This window comes from Carcharodon carcharias, chromosome 9 (genome assembly GCF_017639515.1).
Source record: "Carcharodon carcharias isolate sCarCar2 chromosome 9, sCarCar2.pri, whole genome shotgun sequence".
Classification (NCBI taxonomy): Eukaryota; Metazoa; Chordata; class Chondrichthyes; order Lamniformes; family Lamnidae; genus Carcharodon; species Carcharodon carcharias.
In genome coordinates, this window is record NC_054475.1 from 20,219,604 (window position 1) to 20,240,756 (window position 21,153).

The window sequence follows — 21,153 nt, forward strand, 5'->3', positions numbered from 1 at the left end:
TATATCTTCAGTTGCGACAAATTAGTTATGGTACATGAATGGTCTTTATCCACAAAGTGTCACCTCAGTAAGTAACAGCTTCACTGGTGCCCAATGAAGATTTATGGCAGGCTGGAAAAATAAAGGGTATTTTATTGTTCTCTTATTCAACAATAATATTTCAATATTACATCAGCAGCATAAAAAAAATACATTGGGTTTGTTTCCTCACATTCCGTCTTCCCCAACAACACATTTTCACCCAACAGAACTGACCAGCAGCACACACAAAGACTTCCCCAATTCCACAACCAGTTTCAGGAAAATGTAAAAACAGCTTAGGCTCAAATAAAACTCAGCAACCTTGTTTGTGAAAATGTAATTGCCAACATCTATGCCAGAGCGCTGCTGTAAGGGTTCAAGGCAGCGGCTAATCAAGGGTAATTATGGATGGGCAATAAAAGCTGATCTTGCCAGTGACACCCACATGCCATGAACCAATAAAAATAACACCAATGTGAGAGCATATCATCCATTTCAACCCAACCAAAACCAGGAAAATGAACCTACATTCATTTGACACGCACGTTGTCAGGACTTATTGGAATTGTACACCCAGTGAACCGTGTTTTGTTAAATTTTACTCATCTTTTTTGAACTCCAACTTCATTCCTTTGGGACTTCTAATAAATGCTACATTGGTATTTTACCTCATTGTTACTGTTTCTGTAGAATACCGCCTTTGAACTGTTACTTAGGTTAGTAAGCAAGCCTACCTACTCCTTGCTCGTTATGCCCAGTTGCAACAGACACAGGAAGGATCAAAGACTAATCCAGCAGCACATTGTTCCACGTAGGTCACTCCATTGATACATTGATAAAATTTGTTCTTGTCTTTTGGATCAGGGTAGGTACCATTAGCTTTGCCAGCGCAGAACCCGCTTCCACCACCACTGCCACCACCACCAGGGGCCTGACTGGGAGGAACAGCTGGTGCCAGTGTTGTTTTAGATGGAACACAAGCTAGAAGGAAATAAAATTCATTAATTCATTGCTTGCTTCAAAATTAGTTGCAAACGAAGATAAACATTGCAAAGTCAAGGGTTGTTGCTGCATTGAAAATTATCAGCTCGAACTCAATTCCTTACGGTGTCAGGATCGAGCTGATTGGAAAGTCAGTTCAACAAGGGCTACTGAGAAAATCTTGTGACATAGCCAATTATGTCTGGACCCTATTTATTGGAACGCAATTTTTGAAGTATGATTTAATTGTAGTTTTATTTTAAGTCAGTTTTTACAAAGTGAGTGGATGATGCGATTCCTGCAATAAAATCTTGATAATTTTGTGTTGCAATACGTTATCCCATTAAATGACAGAACGATTCACTGCACATCTTCAGTTTATTTAAGAGCCCATGCACAGTGCATGCAACACCGAGTGCAGATTCATGGCCAGAATTTTCCCATTGGCGTGCGGTGATGGGCCCCACGCACTGACACCTAAAATAACACACGGCGATGTCGGGCAAGTGTCCTGACATCACCCCGCGCCATCTCGATATTTAGGTGGGCGGGCTCGCAATGTTCTCGGTTGTGCGCCTGCTGTTAATTAATCACATAGTTAAGGCCCTTGAGGCAGCAATTGACTGCAATTTTTCAGGGCCTGTGCGATGTTCAGTATGTCACACAGGTGCAACGGGCAGGCGGGTAGGAGACATTTGTATAAACCTCATCCACAGGCAGGATAAGAGGAGTGAGTGAGGTCGCGAATGGTATCTGTTAGGTATTTAAATGTGAAAGTTACTAATACTTGCCTGTGTGAGCAGGAATACTTCAAAAGTCATACCAGCTACTCGGACGGGAGTAATAGCCTTCAGGTCAGGACTCTACAGTAAAGATCATTTTTGGGGCCTGCAGGTTTCAGGAAGCCTTTCCTTAGCCTGGGAATGGGAGTTGTGCTCTCCACTTGAGGCACCTCCTCTGAGGAGTAAGGGAGGGCCAGAAGGGGCAGGAGGCCAGGAGTCCACATTGAGCCTCCAGTGGAGCCACCTTTGGGAGGATGGGTGCAGGCACAAGGGGCGCAGGGCCAACAGGAAGTCCAAGGCGGAAGACACCACTATCCTGCTGCCAGGGTATACAGGCCGTGAAGCAGCTACCTCAATATGCCTAAGGAGCAGTGCCGAAGGAGGCACCATCTCTCAAGGGAGACAGTGACCTCCATTTGTCAGATGATAGGCCCCAAGATCTGCGCCAACTGTGTGGAAGGGCACCCCATGCCAGTGGCACAGCTGCCCTCAACTTCTATGCCTCCGGCTCTTTCCAGGGGTCGGTGGGTGATCTTTGCGGAGTTTCCCAGTTAGCTTTCCACACTTGTGTCAAGCAGGTGACAGGCGCTGTGTTCAGGCGTGCATTGACCTTCATCCACTGCCACTGGGAAGGGGCCAGCCAGACTGAGTGAGCCAGAGGCTTTGCAGCCATTGTTGGCTTCCCCTGCGTCCAGGGTGCTATAGACTGCATACATATGGCCATCAAGGCGCCAACAGGTGAGCCCGGTGCCTTCGTCAACAGGAAGGGCTTCCACTCCATGAACGTGCAGATAGTGTGTGATCACAGGATGCTGATTCTACAAGTCTGTGCAAACTACCCAGGTAGCTCCCACGATGCTTACACCCTCGGATGCTCCCAGGTGTCGGGGCTCTTCAGTGCTCTGGCTTGGCTGGATGGTTGGCTGCTAGGTGACAAGGGCTATCCACTCAGAAGGTGGCTCATGACACCTCTCCGCTATCCAAGAACATAAGCTGAGCAGCATTCAATAGGACCCATGCCTCCACAAGGGCTGTGCTGGAGAGGAGAGAGCCATCGATCCTCTAAAGATGCACTTCCGATGCCTGGACCATTCAGAGGGCGCATTCCAATACCCCCCAGATCATGTGTCACTGATAGTGGTTGCATGCTGCGCTCTCCACAATCTGGTGCTGGAAAGGGGTGATACAGTGGATGAAGAAGATGTAGACGCGCACAATGAGTCCAGCAGTGAGTCCGATGATAAGCACGCACAAGAGAATTGCTGAGGGGATGGACACTGACCTGGGCAGGGAGGCAGGGACACCCGGGAGGTTTTAATCCAAAAGACCTTCAGCTAGCCCACCACAGATGGACCTTCAACATACGCCAGGGCTGCAGGCTCCATACTCGATACCTGGGTGCTAAATCTGCCTGGATAGGAACATTAACTAAGGCCCTTGTCAATAAAGCTCAATGTCAAACAACTCACTCATAACATCATGGGTTCCTGTCCACCTGCAGAAGAAATCACCCTGAGCCATGGTTACATATCAAAATTTAATGAGATTACAAAAGTAACTTCAGAAACTCAAAAGAAAAGGTGTTGCACATCACACCAAGCCTTAAATGAACTAAAATTGGGCCACAAAAAGCACCAGTGGTGGAAACCCATGGTGTGCCTAATGTGCCTTACATTTACGCTTACGGGTGCTAGGTCTAGGTGTTGTCCCCTTGCTGGCATTGGCATCTGAGACAGCCTGCTCACTGTGCTGTCCTGTTGGCCTCGTTCACCTTGGCTCGTGGAGCCTTTGGTGGCCCTGCCTGGGAGGTAGCGACCAGCTCCACAGTTGGCTTCTTCCCAGCCGCTGCAACCTCATCAGATGCCACAGCCACTGGCAGAAAGGTGGAGGAGCTGCTGCCCTCATCCAGAGTGCCCTGAGAGGAGCCCGCAGAGATGACAGGCAGCTGCTGCGTTGACATGAGGTCACTTCAGACCTTCCTGCTCACCGCAGATGGATGGGCACCGAGGCAGGATACTTGATGCCCAAACCATCTCCCACAAGGGCAATGACCAGCTGAGGTCAATGCCGCTGTGAGGGCTGGCAGGTCCATAGCGCAACCCCAGGAGGCCCTGGTTGATCTCCTGGAGGAGCCTCTCCACAAAAGTCGCACTCTCTCCATGGAGGAAGCATGGCACTCAGCCATGAGGCTCATTGTATCGGTGACGCTCCGCATGGACTCCTCCAGCACGGGCACCATGCCACACATTGCCCCATGTATCTCCACCAGATCCTCTCACATACATTGCTGCACTTCTAGCATTTGCTGCCTCACGGACGACTCCCAGAGGCACATCATCAGCCACCGACCAAGCATGTGCCTGGTCCCCAGCAGTCCTCTGACTGCCAGTGCCCTGGGCACTCTCTCTCTCTGCCCACACCTCAAGTGAGTGTGAAGTGCCCTCACCGCTGTTCCCTGGGACACTTGCCGAAGATCTAATTCCCACCGAGGTGTTAGTATCTGCGCTCAAGCTGGCCCACCCAGCGAGGGATACGTGCTATGAAGGTTTCAATGCTGTAGCTGTACACAGAGTTGCTGAGGGGTGAGGGGAGGGTGGTGACGGCTGCATTAAGTGCACTCAGCCAACATGGTAGTCACCCTTCACGAGCGCAGGAAGTCATTGAATCTCTTGTGGCACTGGACGCCACATGCATCGCACCACATCTTGAGAGCTGACACTCTTGGCCACCTCCTCCCAGGCACGTTTGGTCGGGTGGGAAGGCCTCCGCCTCCTGTCCCTCGGAAGCAGGAACTCTCGCCGCGCTGCCACCTCCTCCAGGAGGGCAACTGTGCATCCGAGAAACAATGCGCATACTGCCCCTCTGCCCTACCCTCCGGCCTGGCCTGCTCCAGTGGCCTACCCTCCGGCCTGGCTTGCCCCAGTGGCCTACCCTCTGGCCTGGCTTGCCCCAGTGGCCTACCCTCCAGACTTGTGTGCTCAACAGAAGCCCTTCTGCCGGCCATTGTGAGCAGCCTTGCGAAGGCTGCTTGGTCTTCATTTAAACAGACCGCTGGATCACCATTGGACCCAGCAGTCTGTGCACGCCCGCTGCTACCCACCCACTCCCACTATCCTCAGGAGTCAAGAAATACGCTGGGCGGGCCTTAATTGGCCCACCCGCGTAAAATGGCAGCACAGACCCAGTCACGGGTGGCGATTGGGTCCACGCCTGCCAGCACCTACTCCCGCTCGGCCCACCCAACATAGGGAAGATTCTCCCCCATGATTTAGCTTGTTAACATACCTCCATGTTTCAGCATTTTGCTCTCGGACTCATACTGTTTAGGAATTGTATGCTTGTGGTCGCTTAGCAATATCCTAGTAGACAGATTTTTGCGCCATTAGCAATGTTGAAATTGAAATACATTTGGGTACTCCAAATAATTGCTATGTTATTTTACTTATTAGTTGACGTCCATGCTAACTTTGTGGTAGCAACAATCCATCAGCTCCAAGTACAAAGAATCCTGACATTTACCTGCAGAAATTCCAAGCCCAGTGTGCAGTGTGTTAATGAGAGGATAAGGTCCTTGGTTGCAGAAAGTACCAGAGAAATCATCCAGAGCAAGATCCCACACAATAGCTCCTCCAAAGTTGTTCTTTTTCAGCCACTCCATCTGGAATACATTGTTCACAAATTAATTTCACAAATCCTTGATTTCAAGCAACTTTTACTCCAAATATAATTTGAGATTTGCAATGCAACACAGCTGAATACAAAATTAGTCTCCTAAAATTGTGGAAATGCCCAAAGATCCTCTGCTACCTTTGCATGAATACTGTTTTATTCAACTTTTGTTATAGATGAGGGGAGATTTACTGTAATGACCATTAAAACAGATATTCCAAATATCATTGATATTGCTGCATTAGAGACTGTGAAATGAGTCAGATCAGAAACAGTTTCTGTTTCTGTCATTGACCCTATCTTGGCTGGAAAGAGGTGATTTGACAGAAGCATAAACTTCTCCCAATACTCTTGTCTAAGAGGCTAAATCAGAAATAAAAATAGTGGCTAAAACACATCAAGCAAGGTACCTCATCCTTTACACATGCTCCAAAAATCGTATGAGGAATGTTGTAATGTTTAGTTATTCAACTGATCGCTATAACAACATGATTCTCGTGCTGATCATGACATTAAAACACATTAAAAATATATCACACCCACTTAAATTAAAATCCACTCAAATAGCTAAATCAGCAGGCAGGAATGAATTGTTTTCATAGCGTTGTCTCACTGGCAGTTTTCTGCGTAATTTTTCCTTGGCCTCATCACCTAACTTGAGGCTTGGGATACAAAACTTTTTTTTAGATACTTTTGTAGATACTTTTTTTCCGCAAAGGAAAGGCATGCTCCAATCATCCTATGTGTAATGCTGTAATATTCCAGTTGTTTAATGATTGATATAGTGATTCTAATGCTTATCGGACATGCTAGCTGCATCAAAGCAACAAACAGAAAAGGACGTCAGTTTATCAAAGAAACCTTGTCTTTAAAGCTTTCCACATTGTCATATCCAAGCCATTCCGTCCCTTTATAAGCATATGGAACCATCTGTGGGGCATTCCATTTCATGGTGGCACCTTTCAAAAATGTGCAGATCTGTGAGAAGAGTGAGACATTAGTATTCAAATCATCAGTGGTCACAAATGATCAGTGGGTCGCAATGCTTTCAATCTACACTGACAACCTTTCTCACATCACTTTTCCTTTGTTGGTTTATTCAGCTATCATTTTCTCTCAGTTAGAAACCTCAAATTTGAGGCACTGTTCTTTTACTGTTGGAAAAAATAATTTAATACATAAGAAGCAAATGCAGAATAATATTAATTTTCATTAAAAATAATCAATGATTCCTCACACTGCATGTTCCCAATCCGAGGGACTGGGGGGGCCAAAGGAGCATTTGGACTTTACTCACACACATGATAAAGAGATTGATTTAAGAGGTGGAAACAACTCCAGTTTCTTTATCCTCCAACAGTGTGGAAATAGCACAAGGGTTTGGTACACAAACTGCTAAGGATTGACTGTAATCTTTGTACAAAAAACCCCTGGAATTTCATGTAGGGATGCAAAAGATTATATCCTCCACTTTACCTCCTTGTGTTTTTTCCAAGACTGACAACGATGGCCAGAGTAAGACAGTCAAACACCTTCCGATGATGGAGGGTGTGGCATTATGTTTCTGTTCATCAGAGTATGATGACACATGTTTCAGTTCCAGTTCCTTTGGTACCTAAGCTAAGCCAGGCCATGTGTTGTGATGCTGGCAGAGGTAGCAGGATCTTCATACACGGGACAGATGATCACATGGGGGTGTCTTTAGTAAGGATGTCGGAAAATGCTGCCTATCTTAAAATTGGGCCATCCTGGATACTTTCATCACTTGAACAGCACAAGGGGAGCACATGCTGTTAAATTACATTATAACATGTTACTTAATCTGCCTGAGGAAGCTCATATGATTTAGGTAATGCAGATGTTCTCACTGTAAAGCTTGAGTGTTTTTGGAGGATAGAATTCAATACTTGATTAATTGGTTTTTGCAAATATAAAATCTTATCGAATAAAGAAGCTGCATCAGTAGCAATACCTCATAATAGGCCAAGAATCCAGCCTGTCTGGTGTAAGGCCCAGCTAGTCCAGGCCCTGATGCTGGGGCTCCAACCCCAGTGTTGGATGAGCTCAGCCTGAAGGTATGGCCGTATGTAGGGAATCCAACGTTCAGTTTCTCTGCAGGGGCTCCCTGATCTTTCCAGTAATTCATTGCAAAGTTCTACAGGAAAAAAAACATGAAAGTATATGCTAGAAGGGCTTTTCAAACCAGTTGAAGATAGTTATCCACTGGGAATAATAAATATAACTGGATTCTATTTTCATGAATACTTACCACATTATAGTCAATGTTGAGGGTGTTTTTGTCATTTGGGAGAGGATAAAGGGGGCTATTTTCTCCAGTGGCGTGACTCCAGGGTCCAAAGAAATCATATGTCATCACATTGAAAAAGTCCAAGACTCTGTATGAGAAGAGATCTGAGTTATACTGATATCTTGGAGTGTTCACTGAGAATGTGTTCAAGTCCTTAAGAGAGGCTTGAACCCACAATTGTCTGACTCAAAGCCAAGAGTGCTACCGCTAAGCAAACACTAAGACCTTTGTGTGCTTCTATAGTATATTAAAACATTTGAGGCTTTTTAAAAAAAATCTACAGCCTTGCTTATGCTGAAAAATGGAGTGATAAACTAGTGAAACTCCTGGTCACTGACACCCGGAAGCCTGCCCAACTCGATTTTCAAACAAGCTTTGAAGTGGCCAACACTCTCTTGAAACAAACGAGAGCCTTATTTGGAATCTTAAATGGGTTCGTACGCCATTGGCGAACCCAAATGGAATCATTATGGACCAATTGGTGGTATCATTGGCACTCGGGTTCAAGTACGTGACTCTCTACCACATTGTCCCCCGTGCTTGAATATCTCCCGAGTGCCACGGTGACCAGAAATGGAGATAGTACTCAAGGTATGGTCTGCCCAGAGGACAATACAACAGAATCTATTACATCACAGCGCAATTGTTGATAACAGTGCCTTTCCCTTCAGGGATCTAAATGAAAAAACAAAGTCAAAGAGTAATAGACTACATAATGATTGCTGAGGAGCAATCTTAATGCATGGATGCTACTTATGTAACTTAGACATACCTTAGAGCGATAGAAAAGTTACGGCACAGAAAGAGGCTATTCAGCCCTTCATGTCTGCACTAGCTGAAGAAGAAAAAGGAGAAAAACCAGGTGCCTATTCTAATCCCACCTTCCCGCAGCTGGTCTGTAGCCTTGCAGGTTACAGCACTTGGGGGCAGATTTTTCCGGTCGGCGAGCGGGAGCATGGCCCGCTCGCTGATGCATCAAGTGACGTGGGGATACGTCGGGCGTGCGTCTGAATCGGCTGCGCACCCACCAAACTGTCAACGGCCTATTAAGGCCATTAAAAAACTAATTAACTCGGTTGATGGACCTGCCCGTCCAACCTTAGGGTTGGCGGACAGGCTGGGAGCTCAGGCGGGCCTCAGATAAAGCATGAAACCTCATCCCCGGGCAGGATGAGGTTTCATGAGGGCTTTTACATGTTTATCAAATGTTTAAATAAAATTTAAATACATGTCCCAAATCATATGACAGTGTCACATGAGAAATTTTTTTATTAACTCTCTGTCAACTTTTGAATCGGAGCCGATCTCCCTGAAGCAGCACTTTGCCTCAAGGAGCTCTGTGCACTCTTCCTCGCGCATGCGCAAAAGAGCGCACTCCCAGCTGAGGGAATCCCACCCCCCCCAACCCCACCACCTGCACAGGGAGTGTATAGCACTTCCTGGTGGATGTCACACTGAGAGGGCCTTAACTGGCCCACCCATGTAAATTAGCGGCATCCCCCCAACCGGGAGCGCTGATTGGAAGGCCAGCCACTGGTGCCCGCTCCAGCACGTCCCCCCAATGGGGAGAAAATGTTCCCGCAGGTGTAGATCCAGGTATCCTTTAAATGAGTAAAGACTTTCTGCCTCCACCATCAAACCAGGGAGAAAATTTCAGAAACCCACCACCCACTGCATGAAGAAGTTTTTCCTCATGTCCCCTCTAATCCTTCGAGCAATCACCTTAAATCTGTGCCCTGGTTATTGACCTCTCTGCTAGGGGAAACAGAACTTTTTTTTCCTACTCTGTCTAGGCCCCTCATAATCTTGTGACACTCAATTAAGTCACCCCCAGCCTCCTCTGTTCCAAGGAAAACAATCTTAGCCTATCCAATCGTTCCTCATTGCTGCAATTTTCAAGCCCTGGCAACATTCTTCTAATTCTCCTCTGTACTCCTTCCAAAGCAATTAAGCTCTTCCTGCAATGTGGCAACCAGAACTGTAGATTACAACATTTCAGGTGCTGATCTCAATATCTTTTAAATGAGTTTAAAATGAGCTCTGACCTTAACCAGCATTTTATACAGTTCCAGAATTACACCCTACGTACCTCTGTTAAAGAAAGAGAAGAGCAAGATGTTCGCCTTGTTTCTTGAACAACATTTATCCTTCATTCATCACTAAAAAGATTCAGATCAGCTCAGTGCTGGCAAGGCCATTGCTTAGCTCTGTGACTGTGCACACACTAAAAGATAAATCTCATTGCTGTTTCTCATACCTTTGTGTGAGTTTGTTGGTTGCTGCGTAACAAGGCACTGCAACAGTGTCTACAATGCTCCAAAATATTTTATTGACCCCGAATATTTTTGGGATACCACAAATCTGTGAAAGGTGGTACATAACTCAAATTTTTTCTTCTATTGCTCACCTTCTGCTTTTCACATTTTTCTCCTCTTTGAAAGAAAGAAGCGTTTGTACAACTTTCTCAACATTCCCACATTGTGACTACAGCATAAGTGGGATATTCCCAGTCAATAATCAAACTATCAAACCCAAAACTACGCAAGAAGTTAAGCACAGACTATGAATGTTTGACAAGTAGGCAAATTCAACCCTCTCTTTTCATCTCCCCTTCTCTATATCCCTCTATCCTTCACCCTGTCATCCCTGTCCCTCTCTCCACCCTCCCCACACACTACCCCTCTCACCTTCACCTTGCTTTAAAAACTGGCAGAATTAGACGTTTTTCTTGACGATTTTCTAATCTTTGCCAGAATAAAGTTCTACTGGAATGACGTGATGAACCAATATTGATGTCTAAGCTTTGACAGCCAAAACTGATAGGCAGTTAACTGTGTAGAGATTCAAAGCAGAGCCACATTCTATCTTCACCTGTTGGCCAAATACATGCACTTTAAGTGCGGGATTTAATGAGACAGCAAGGGGAATGAGAGCAGCAATCCCAAACAATCTTAGCACCTCTAACATTGTCTCAGCTGGATTCAGTCAACTCAACATCAACTGGAGACTGAACTGAGGACTTTCAAGTTCTGTGTGGCTCAGCTGCTAAATAATTAAACTCTCTCCACCCTCCCCAAACACTACCCCTCTCATTTTCACCTTGCTATAAAAACTAGCAAAATTTGATGTTTTTATCGATGATTTTTTATCTCTTTGCCAGAATGCAGTTCTACTCGAATCACATGATGAACAAATATTGATTTCTAAGCTTTGACAGTCAAAACTGATAGGCAGATAACTGTGTAGAGATTCAAAGCAGAGCCACATTCTATCCTCACCTGATGACCAGACACATGCACTTTAAGTCTGGGATTTAATGAGACAGCAAGAGGAATGAGAGCAGCAATACCGAACCATCTTAGCACTTCTAACATTGTCTCAGCTGGATTCAGCCAATTCAACATCAACTGGAGACTGAACTGAGGACTTTACAGATCTGTATGGCTCAGCTGCTACCTAGTTAAACTTGCTGAACCACGACCTCCTGTGGGATTAACATGGATACATACTGTCCAAGCTGAGGAATCTCATAGCCAGTGTCAATGTTATTCTTCCCACCAGCAACTGCAGCTGAGAGCAGCAGTCTTGGTTTTCCAGAGCTCTTCCCTTCAGCTTCAAAGGCTGTCATCAGTTCCTAGAAGTCGAACATGAATAAAGTTTCCTTTAGCAACAGATCTACGCAAAAAATACAGAGTTTCAAATGCAGACGAAAGCATTTTCTGGCTTCATAAAATGTATCCATGGTCAAGAGTCAGGCAATAATCTCTCCATCTAAGGTTATAGTCAAAGGTAGGGCCAGGTTTAAATGGAACTCCGAAGAAAGGGCTCCAAACATTAACTCTGTTTCTTTCTCCACAGATGCTGCCAGAACTGCTGAGATTCTCCAGCATTCTCTGCTTTTATTAAATGGATCCTAAATGAAGAGCTGTTATTGCACAGTAGCCAGAAGAGATATATTTTTATCACAGTGATTAATGAGGTTGTGATCAAACCATTTTGTCATGTAAATTCATAGGGCAGAATTTTTCGGCTCCGTTTCGGTGGGGCCGGGGCTGTAAAATGCGGCGAGACATTCTAAACCCTATTGACTTCAGCGGGAATGTAAAATCCCACTGCTGTAAAATTATGCCCATAAATTTCACATTTGAATATTCCACTTCTGTGTTTCACAAAGTGTGCAAAAAAGTGTATTTTGCATCTGTTTCTATAACAGTTCATTGGGTTGCAGATCAGCCATGATCTCAGTGAATGGTGAAACAGGCTGGAAGAGCTCAATGGCCTATGCCTATGTCTGTTCCTATGCTCTGTGTCCTTGGTGAGGACCTAGAGAGGAAATTTAAATTTACAAAAAGGGTTGAAAGCTGCTCTATTTTAGCTAGTAGATTAAGCACCCAGTTAAATACATTTGGTCCCACCTGCGCCAACACAGTGTAGAGAAGTTTGTCTTGTGGGGGACTTCCTCTTGACCCAGGATATTCCCAGTCAATATCCAAACCATCAAACCCATAACCGCGCAGGAAGCTAATCACCGACTTTATGAAAATCTGTCGAGTTCCTGCTGAGGAAACCATAGCGGTGAATCTAGAGGAGAGTAGAATGTTAAACAAGGTCAGAACATTTTGTATTATGGTTTGTATAATTAGCAACTGAACCTTTCATAGCTTATATGATTTCAAAATGTACCAGAAAACCAATTATAAGTTACAAAACTATAGTTGTGACATGTTGCATTGTTGCTGTTCTCGATAACCAGTTCAATCAATCTGGGCAGGTTTCATTAACTTAAAATGAGTCTTTCTGAAGGTGATGCAACCTTTCCTTCCAGAGAGAGATCATCTTATAAATATTGTTCGAATTATATTTTACAGAGATCTCAGAATAGTCATAGTGCAATCATTATCAGGTAATCTATATATTTATCTAAAACTACTTGGTATCAATTGCAAATCTATCCATTTGACCCCAGCTTATTTTACATTATGAGAAATTGGATAAGAAGCACATTTTGCCCAATACTGGAATAAAATATTTTCATCTTACTTCTGAGTTCCAAAGTTCCAGCCTCCGACAGATAGGAGTGTCTTAAGGTTTCCATTTCTGTTGTAAAAATGAACAAATTGTTCTTTTAGAGTAAGAAACATAAGTAAATGCATTTATTAACAAAACAGCAACTGCTGAAAACCATTATTGTCTTAATCCTTTCTCCTTTTGGTGCTAAATTATAATTGAACAGAAATACCTCAGTGCAGAACATACATTTCAGAACATGATGTGCCATTGGAAAGAGGATAAGGTTCATGTGGGGATGTCCAACAAACAATGAAACAATTTCTATTTTATTCTTTCATGAGATGTGGGTATCGCTGGCAAGTCCAGCACTTGTTGACCACCCCTAATTGCCCTTGAGAAGGCTGCGGTGAGACATGTTCATGAACCACTGCAGTCCATCTAGTGCAGGTACACCCAGAGTGCTATTAGCAATGGAATCCAATCATTTTGACCCAAATCCAGTCAAGGAACTGCGATATAGTTCCAAGTCAGGATGATGTGTGGCTTGGAGGAGAACTTGCAAGTGTTGATGTTCCCATGTGTCTTCTGTCCTTCTCCATCTAGGTGGTAGAGATCATGGGTTTGATAGGTGCTGTCAAACGAAACATAAAGAGTTGCTGCAGTACATCCTGTCCATAGTACACACACTGCTACCACTGTGCAGCTGTGGTGGATGAGTGAACATTTAAGTTGTTGATTTGAGTGCCGATCAAGAGGACTGTTTTGTCCTGGATGGTGTCAAGCTTCTTGAGTATTGCTGGAGCCGCGCACATCCAGGCAGGTGGAGAGTATTCCATCACATACCTGACTTGCGCCTTGTAGATGGTGGACAAGCTTTGGGGAGTCAGGAGGTAATTTACTCACATCAGAATTCCCAGTCTCTCACCTACTCTGTATACACTGTATTTATATGGTTAGTTCAGTTCAGTTTCTTGTCAGATAACCTCCAAAACGTTCATGGGGAGTGAATTCACCAATGGTAATGCCATAGAATTTAAAGTGGAGATGGTTAAGTTCTCTATTGTTGGAGATGGTCATTGCCTGGCATTTGTCTGGCATGAATGTCACTTGCCACTTAGCAGCCCAAGCCAGAAAGTTGTCCAGGTCCTGCTGCATATGGACTTGGACTGCTTCAGGATATGTGGATTATCAGATGGTATTGAACATTGTGCAATTATCAGCAAATATCTACACTTCTGATCTTTGATGGAAGTCAGTAATGAAGCAACTGATGACGGTGGGGCCTATGAGACAACCCTAAAGAACTTCTGCAGCACTGACCTGGTAGTGAGACATCCGACCACCAAAAACCACAACCACTTTCCCTTGTGCCAGCTAAGTTTCCAACTAGTGGAAAGTTTTAACACTGATTCTCATTGACTTCAATTTTGCCAGGGCTCCTTGATACCATACTCGGTCAAATGCAGAAGTCACTCCCACCTCCCATGTTTGGACCAAGGCTGCCATGAAGACAGGAGCTGAGCGGTCATGGCAAAACCCAACCTGAGCATCAGTGAGCAGGTTATCACTATGTAAGTGCTGCTTGATAGCACTGTCAAGAACACATCCCGATACATTGCTAATGTTCGAGAGGAGTCTGAAGGGTTAGTAATTGGCTGCATTAAATTTGTCCTGTTTTTTGTGGATAAGATACACCTGCAGAATTTTGCACAATGTCAAGTAGATGCCAGTGTTCTAACAGCACTGGAACAGCTTGGCTAGGGGAGATTTGGTAATTATTTGCAAATTAATCAGTTTTGTCAAACATCTTGCTGGGCAACATGCATATTATAGATTGAATGAACATCAACAACAGAGCCCTGTGAGCAACAGTTACCTAGTTGTCCTCCAAGAGAGGAAAGGGCAAATGGCAAGGGGGAGTTCAAAAGCAGGGAACAAAAAGCACTTACTATTGAGCTACAATAATGGGGCGTAGAGTCAATTTATTGAAAATATTTAACATGCATTGATCAGTGATTTATAGCTGGCTGGAATAATTAAAATGCAAATTCCATCTCACTCACTCTGAGTTGCTGAACAGAGTGGAATTTCCAGTTCTCTCCAAACCCCAATGTTTCTGCCCATATGCAGGTGTGTATACACTGCACTTTGTATGACACATGGCAACCTGTGCACCAGCGTACTCTGAGATTCAGATGCAAGTGCAGCATTTAATGCATGTATAAGGCAAGTATAATCTAGCAGCACACTAATTAAAATAACTTCTCAGTTTGATTTACCAACCCAAGGGTTTCGAATTACAATGTTCAATGAATATTAAATGTTTTTTTTTGTTTATAAGGCACAACATGGTGATATCACGATTGTGTCAGGCACTGTCAGACCCATTGGGCATTGACTCATCTCTGCCACTTGTACACTAATCAACATGGCCCAAGTTCACCCATATATCCGCTATCTGACTGGGGCAGTCATGTTATATTTACATATAATTGGGCATAAGTTTTCATAGTGCAACGAAATATGATAAGGACCTCAAACTATATTTAGCATTGTAGGTACGTTCTCAATATTTATAGAATAACTATACTTGTTTTTAAGGCCATTGAGTGAATGGTAGAGGGTCACATCGTTCCATTCAATGGTGGAGATTTGGTTCTCCTTCATCCCAGCAAAGGCATAGATCAGATGTGTGCACAAGCAAGGATCCACATTCTCTGGCAAATACTTCCCTGGGCCTGGTCTGTACTGAGACCAGTTTGTAAAGTAACAAACCAGTCTGTAGGCAGAGCCTGAGAGTGAGGAAAAAAGAAAATCAGGACAGAGCTTCTGCTCATTACATAAAGTTAAACAAAGCTTGAAAAGGACAAGGACTCACCCAGTTCCAGGCACGTCAACAAGATCACCGCTGGAATGAAGAATATACAATATGTGTTAAAATTATGATCACAATATGCTTAAAGGTTCAAGGGTTCACAACAATTCTATTATATGAGTGAATAGGAACCCTTAAGAATCGATCCATGGTCAAACATTTTCCTCACCTATTTGCTGCCTTTTAGTGAGGTCATCAACTGACAAGGGCTGAGGATCTACATGTGCATTGATAACACCTGGCTCTACCTCATCAATACCTTCCCCTCCTCTACCCTGTACTGAAAGATTATTTTCCCATTAGCCCACATCCCTAACTTTACCACCAATTTCTTCCTAACTAATGTCTCAGATTGAACCAAATTGCTCACCAGCTCATGTCCCATTAGTACCCAGTTAAGCTTCCAAACCCATATTCTCTCAGCCACAAAGGCAGATGACTTCCACCTCAGTAACATTGTCCAGTTACTCTCCTACCTCAGCCTATCTTCAGCACAAATACCAATCAACACCATTGTCATCTCCATGCCGAAGGGGGTGGAAATTAGACTGGTCCATTCCAGAGTTGGGCCTTGGGCCTTAACTAGATCTTTGGATGAGCTGTCAGTGTCTATCCTGCCTCCACAGCTAGCTCACCCTGTAAGAGAAATATATTTTGGACCAAGAGGGAGGGAAGAGGGCACATCACCAAGTCTGTGATGTGAGGGGCAGCACTCCTGACTCTTCGGAAATGGAGTGATTTTCTACATTAAAGGTGATAAATGTGATTTATTCTTGTTTTAATTTGCATTTTGAAGTTGACAGGATGCATTGATTTACCAACATGGGACACTTGATCTTCTGACCTGAGCTGGACCTTTATAGAGAGTTGCTGAATGCAAATGCAAGACCTTGCATTTATTGCATGTGGCTATAATCCAGTTGCAGACTAATGAAAATGATGTCAGTTTGCTCCCCCAAGTCAATGGTTTTGCACTGCATTACTGAATGACCCTACACAACAGCAGCACATTTCATTAAAACTATCCTACAAACCGTTAATTTACCTCAGATGTTAACTTATCAACTGTTCCATTTAGCTGTGGTTTGAAAGTATTGATGTAAAATACTTTAAATGACAAAAGCTATAAAGCTTTCTTTCACGTTGTCATGCAATCGATATAGTTTAAGAAAGAAGCTATATTAAATTTTGCAGATAGATCAATCTTCAAATGCATCTGAAACTAGTAGAGTGATATTAAGATTTCCATAAACTTGAAATAGTGTGCACTATAATTGACATCAATGTTCATACCCCAAACTGGAATAAGCAGGCAGCCTAAGAAAGAACAAGCCATAACGCTGTTATCCATGAACAAATAGTTGGTGCTATTTGATTACTGATGAAAATATTTCAGTCAGCTGAACAGAAATTGAAATGCCAAACAATTTTCTGACTGCACACTTGCAAAGGAAATCTTCTGGGACAAATCACATTGCAGTTAGCCAATTCCTAATGTGGTCGTATAACATTCGTTTGTTAATTTAACCAGTTAATCATAAATAGGTTAATGCTATTGCTAAAAATGCCAGGCAAAGTATTTTCTTGCAGTCCTACTGCTATCGCTCAGTGCAATCTAACTCTTATTTATTTTCATTAACTTCACCATTAGTTAAAAACGGAAATAGGTAAACCTAAGAATTAACATAGAAGCACGGTTGCTCACCTGCACACTTGTACTTTGATGTTATTTTGCATCGCAGCACAAATATATAGAAGCAAGTTACTGTCAAAGGGCATTTAATGAAGGAACAGCAGGTGGATAAACTAGATTATTTAAGGGCTGTTTGAGTTTGATCAAAACATACGCTCGACAGCATGCTACCCATCAATAAGGTGTCTTCAGATAACACAGCAAAGAATCCATTCATTTATAATTAGGCTTGAACTTGAGAAGTGTTTCTCGCTTTGTTCTAATCTTCATTTAAATCCTAAAACTAAAATGTAAAAAAAGGCTTACAATATTGTTAGGGTCAGGTGAGAAGTGGTAGAATGGCTCCCCTCTCTTTCTACCCCTCAGTTGACCACAACAGTTTTTAAAGAATTAGCATGTCAATTCAGTGGATGTTTAATCTTTTAAGTGTTGTGACAGTAACAGACACACACAGACGGGTTTTCCTGTAAGTTTTAAAGGGAATTTAGGAAATAGTATTTATTGTATTTTACACACTTTATTATGTATTATACACCTGATCTAAATAAATTAACCAAAAGCACTCCAACTCTCACTCCATATGTATTCAAGAGATCACACACACACACACACACACACACACACACATATACACAGACACACGCATTTAAATTACAAAGTGGGAGGGTAGGTTAAATTGTTTATGGGTCCAAAAATAGTTAGTTATATTGTCATGAAGAGATATTAATGTATATAATGTTATTGGAAATTATTTTAAATTGGACTTGTAGTAGGGTGTGTGTCTGTGGGTGTGAACGTATGTATCTTAATTGATTTAAAGTCAGCTAGCCTGGGTGCTTTGATATATAGTAGTTTTGAGATGTTAAACAGGAAGGTAAACAGTACATTTGCATTTTGTTGAATAAACCATTCAAAGACTGTCGGTGAAATCTTGCACCTAGCTAGGTGACACCAAATAATATGTTTATATTACTAATAAAATTGGTGCTGTGAAAGGGGTTTTATTGTTAGAAGAGGTGGAGTTCAAAGACCTAGTGATACAATGAGAATTTACATTCAAAGGGAAGGATAGGTATATACAGAAGACTTTTGTATGTGAAAGACAGAGGCATGTAATATCTAAGCTTATAAGCCTACCACTGTGTCTGCAAAGGAACAAATTGAAAGGAACCTCATTTTGAAATTCGTAGGATAAAATATGCTTTGCCTGGTGTCTGTTTGAGTCTATGGGTTGTTGTTGCCTTAGTGAAGTTTTACATGAGAGTGATTAATTTGGGGATTTATTTAATAGTTATTATGGTAGTAATTTGTAGACATATGTATATGTTTAGTTTCTTGTTAAATTAATACATGTTTAATTTAATTTAATTTAATTTATATGAAAAACCTCTAGAGGCTTGGTGGTTTCGTTTCTGAACTCAAAGGTTAATTTCAAACATATCAATTGAAAATAAAGGTTATGACAGTTGTTTAAAATTTCCCTCTGGGATTTTAAATAACTCAACCTTTACCAACTGTTGTGTCATAACAATATACAATCCTGTAGATTGATGGCTTGGATGGTTTCAGGCTGGGCTCAATGGTCTTTCCGGATTCTGCGTCAAGACGATTCAAGGATGTTGATGGACAATTTCTGTCTTTTCTTCAGGATTCAGCTGCTGTGCATTGATATTTAAGAAGCTGCCTGCAGTGTGTGGCTGGTCAAAAAACAGGCAGGGCACAAGCTTGCAGAACAGCTGGAGAGAGAGAGAGGGTGCCAACTCAGGGCCTTCCAGGATTTACTCTGACTAGCTTCAAATGAAACAATTTCTTAAAACACAAAGAGGGTTAGCTTGCTCATCACATGATCTCCTCTCACAAACTGGCCAGTTATCCAAACATGGTCATACTCAACTGGTTTCAAGTCCATTGTTTAAAAGTTATTAGATTGTATGGCCGGTGGAGCTCTATTCTCAGTCAGGGTCCATTATCCAAATTGATTGGTTTAATGGCTTGGTCCACATGCAGCTGAATGCACTGGTTAAGTCTGGATATGTTGTGAATCGTTCAGGAGATGGATCATTCACCTATGTTAATTAGCTCTTATGCACTACTTCTAAACAGCCCAGCTCTTTGCTGATGGCTTTGTAATTTCTAGGGTACAGCTATGTGAATGTTCAGCCATCTTAGGAGCTGTTGTTTAAGTCACTTTTAAAATGATGTTGTTCAGCCATTTTGAACATATCTGGTGGTTCAGCCAACTCAATAAATAAAGTCATTTTCAATATAAAACATAGGTGAGGTGAGAGTGACTGCCCTTGATATCAAGGCAGCATTTGACCGGGTGTGGCATCAAGGAGCCCTAGCAAAACTGGAGTCAATGAGAATTGGGGGTAAAGTCTCCCCTGGTTGGAGTCATACCTAACACAAAAGGAAAAGGGTTGTGGGTGTTGAAGGTCAATCATCTCAGTTCCAGGGCATCGCTGCAGGAGTTCCTCAGAGTACTGTCCTAGGCCCAACCATCTTCAGTGCTTCATCAATGACCTCCCTTCCATCATAAGATCAGAAGTGAGGGTGTTCACTGATGATTGCATAATGTACAGCACCATTCGTGACTCCTCAGATACTGAAGAACTTCATGTCCAAATGCAGCAAGACCTGGACAATATCCAGGCTTGGGCTGACAAGTAACATTCGTGCCACAAAAGTGTCAGGCAATGACCATCTCCAACAAGAGAGAATCTAACTACCGCCCCTTGATGTTCAATGGCTTTACCATCGCTGAATCCCCCACTATCAACTCCCTAGGGGTTACCATTGACCAGAAACTGAACTGGACTAGCTATACAAATACTGTGGCTACAAGAGCAGATCAGAGGCTAGGAATTCTGCAACAAGTAACTCACCTCCTGACTTGCCAAAGCCTGTCCACCATCTACAAGATGTGAGTCAGGAGTGGGATGGAATACTCTCCACTTGCCTGGTTGAGTGCAGCTCCTACAACACTCAAGGAGATTGACACCATCCAGGAAAAGCAGCTCATTTGATAAGCACCACATCCAGAAACATTCATTCCCTCCACCACTGACAAACAGTGACAGCAGTGTGTACCATCTATAAGGCACACTGCAGAAACTCACCAAGGCTCCTTAGGCAGCACCTTCAAAATCCATGACCACCACCATCTAAAAGGGCATGGACAGCAGACAAATGGGAGCACCACCAGCTGGAAGTTCCCCTCCAAGCCACTCACCATCCTGGCTTGGAAATATATCGCCGTTTCTTCACTGTCACTGGTTCAAAATCCTTAAACAACCTCCCAAACAGCAGTGTAGCTGTACCTGCACCACATGGACAGCAGCAGGTCAACAACATAGCACACTAACACCTTCTCAAGGGCAGTTAAGCATGGACAATAAATGCTGGCCTAGCCAACAATGCCCACATCCCGTAAATGAAGTTAAAAAAAGAGTTTTAAAATTATATAAAAGGTAATTAAATGGTAAAACAGGCTTACCTGTTCCAAGTAGAAGCTTTGCCATCTTGCAGCTGGTGTGTTGTGGGCATCAACTCTCTCTTTTATACACTGAGTTTATAATTTGTGGTAAATAATTCCATACGTCATTTGCTCTTTCACTGGAAAAGGGTTAGTCACAATGGAAAAATAATAGTTCTTATCTTCATAACATTAACTTCACCATCTCGTGAACAACAACTTACTTCCTCCACAATGTCATCTAGATTTTCAACCTTCATTGTAATCCCGAACTTGTCCTTGTACTATAAGCAGAGGCTAGGAAATTGGAGGGGAGGGCCAAGAGGGCCAGATTCTGTT

General features: G+C 43.1%; 1 protein-coding gene across 1 annotated transcript; it reads right to left on the reverse strand.

The window, feature by feature from the left end:
- Positions 1-10: 10 nt before the first annotated feature.
- On the reverse strand, positions 11-20,934 carry LOC121282025 (acidic mammalian chitinase-like). The gene is made up of 12 exons (XM_041195358.1): positions 20,836-20,934; positions 15,650-15,679; positions 15,362-15,563; positions 12,802-12,858; positions 12,177-12,342; positions 11,271-11,395; positions 7,723-7,849; positions 7,426-7,608; positions 6,315-6,431; positions 5,304-5,442; positions 756-1,002; positions 11-111 (listed from the first exon to the last, which is right to left on the reverse strand). The coding sequence occupies exons 1-11, from the start codon at positions 20,858-20,860 to the stop codon at positions 770-772; spliced, it is 1,404 nt and encodes a 467-aa protein (XP_041051292.1). The 5' UTR covers positions 20,861-20,934; the 3' UTR covers positions 11-111; positions 756-769.
- Positions 20,935-21,153: the final 219 nt, after the last annotated feature.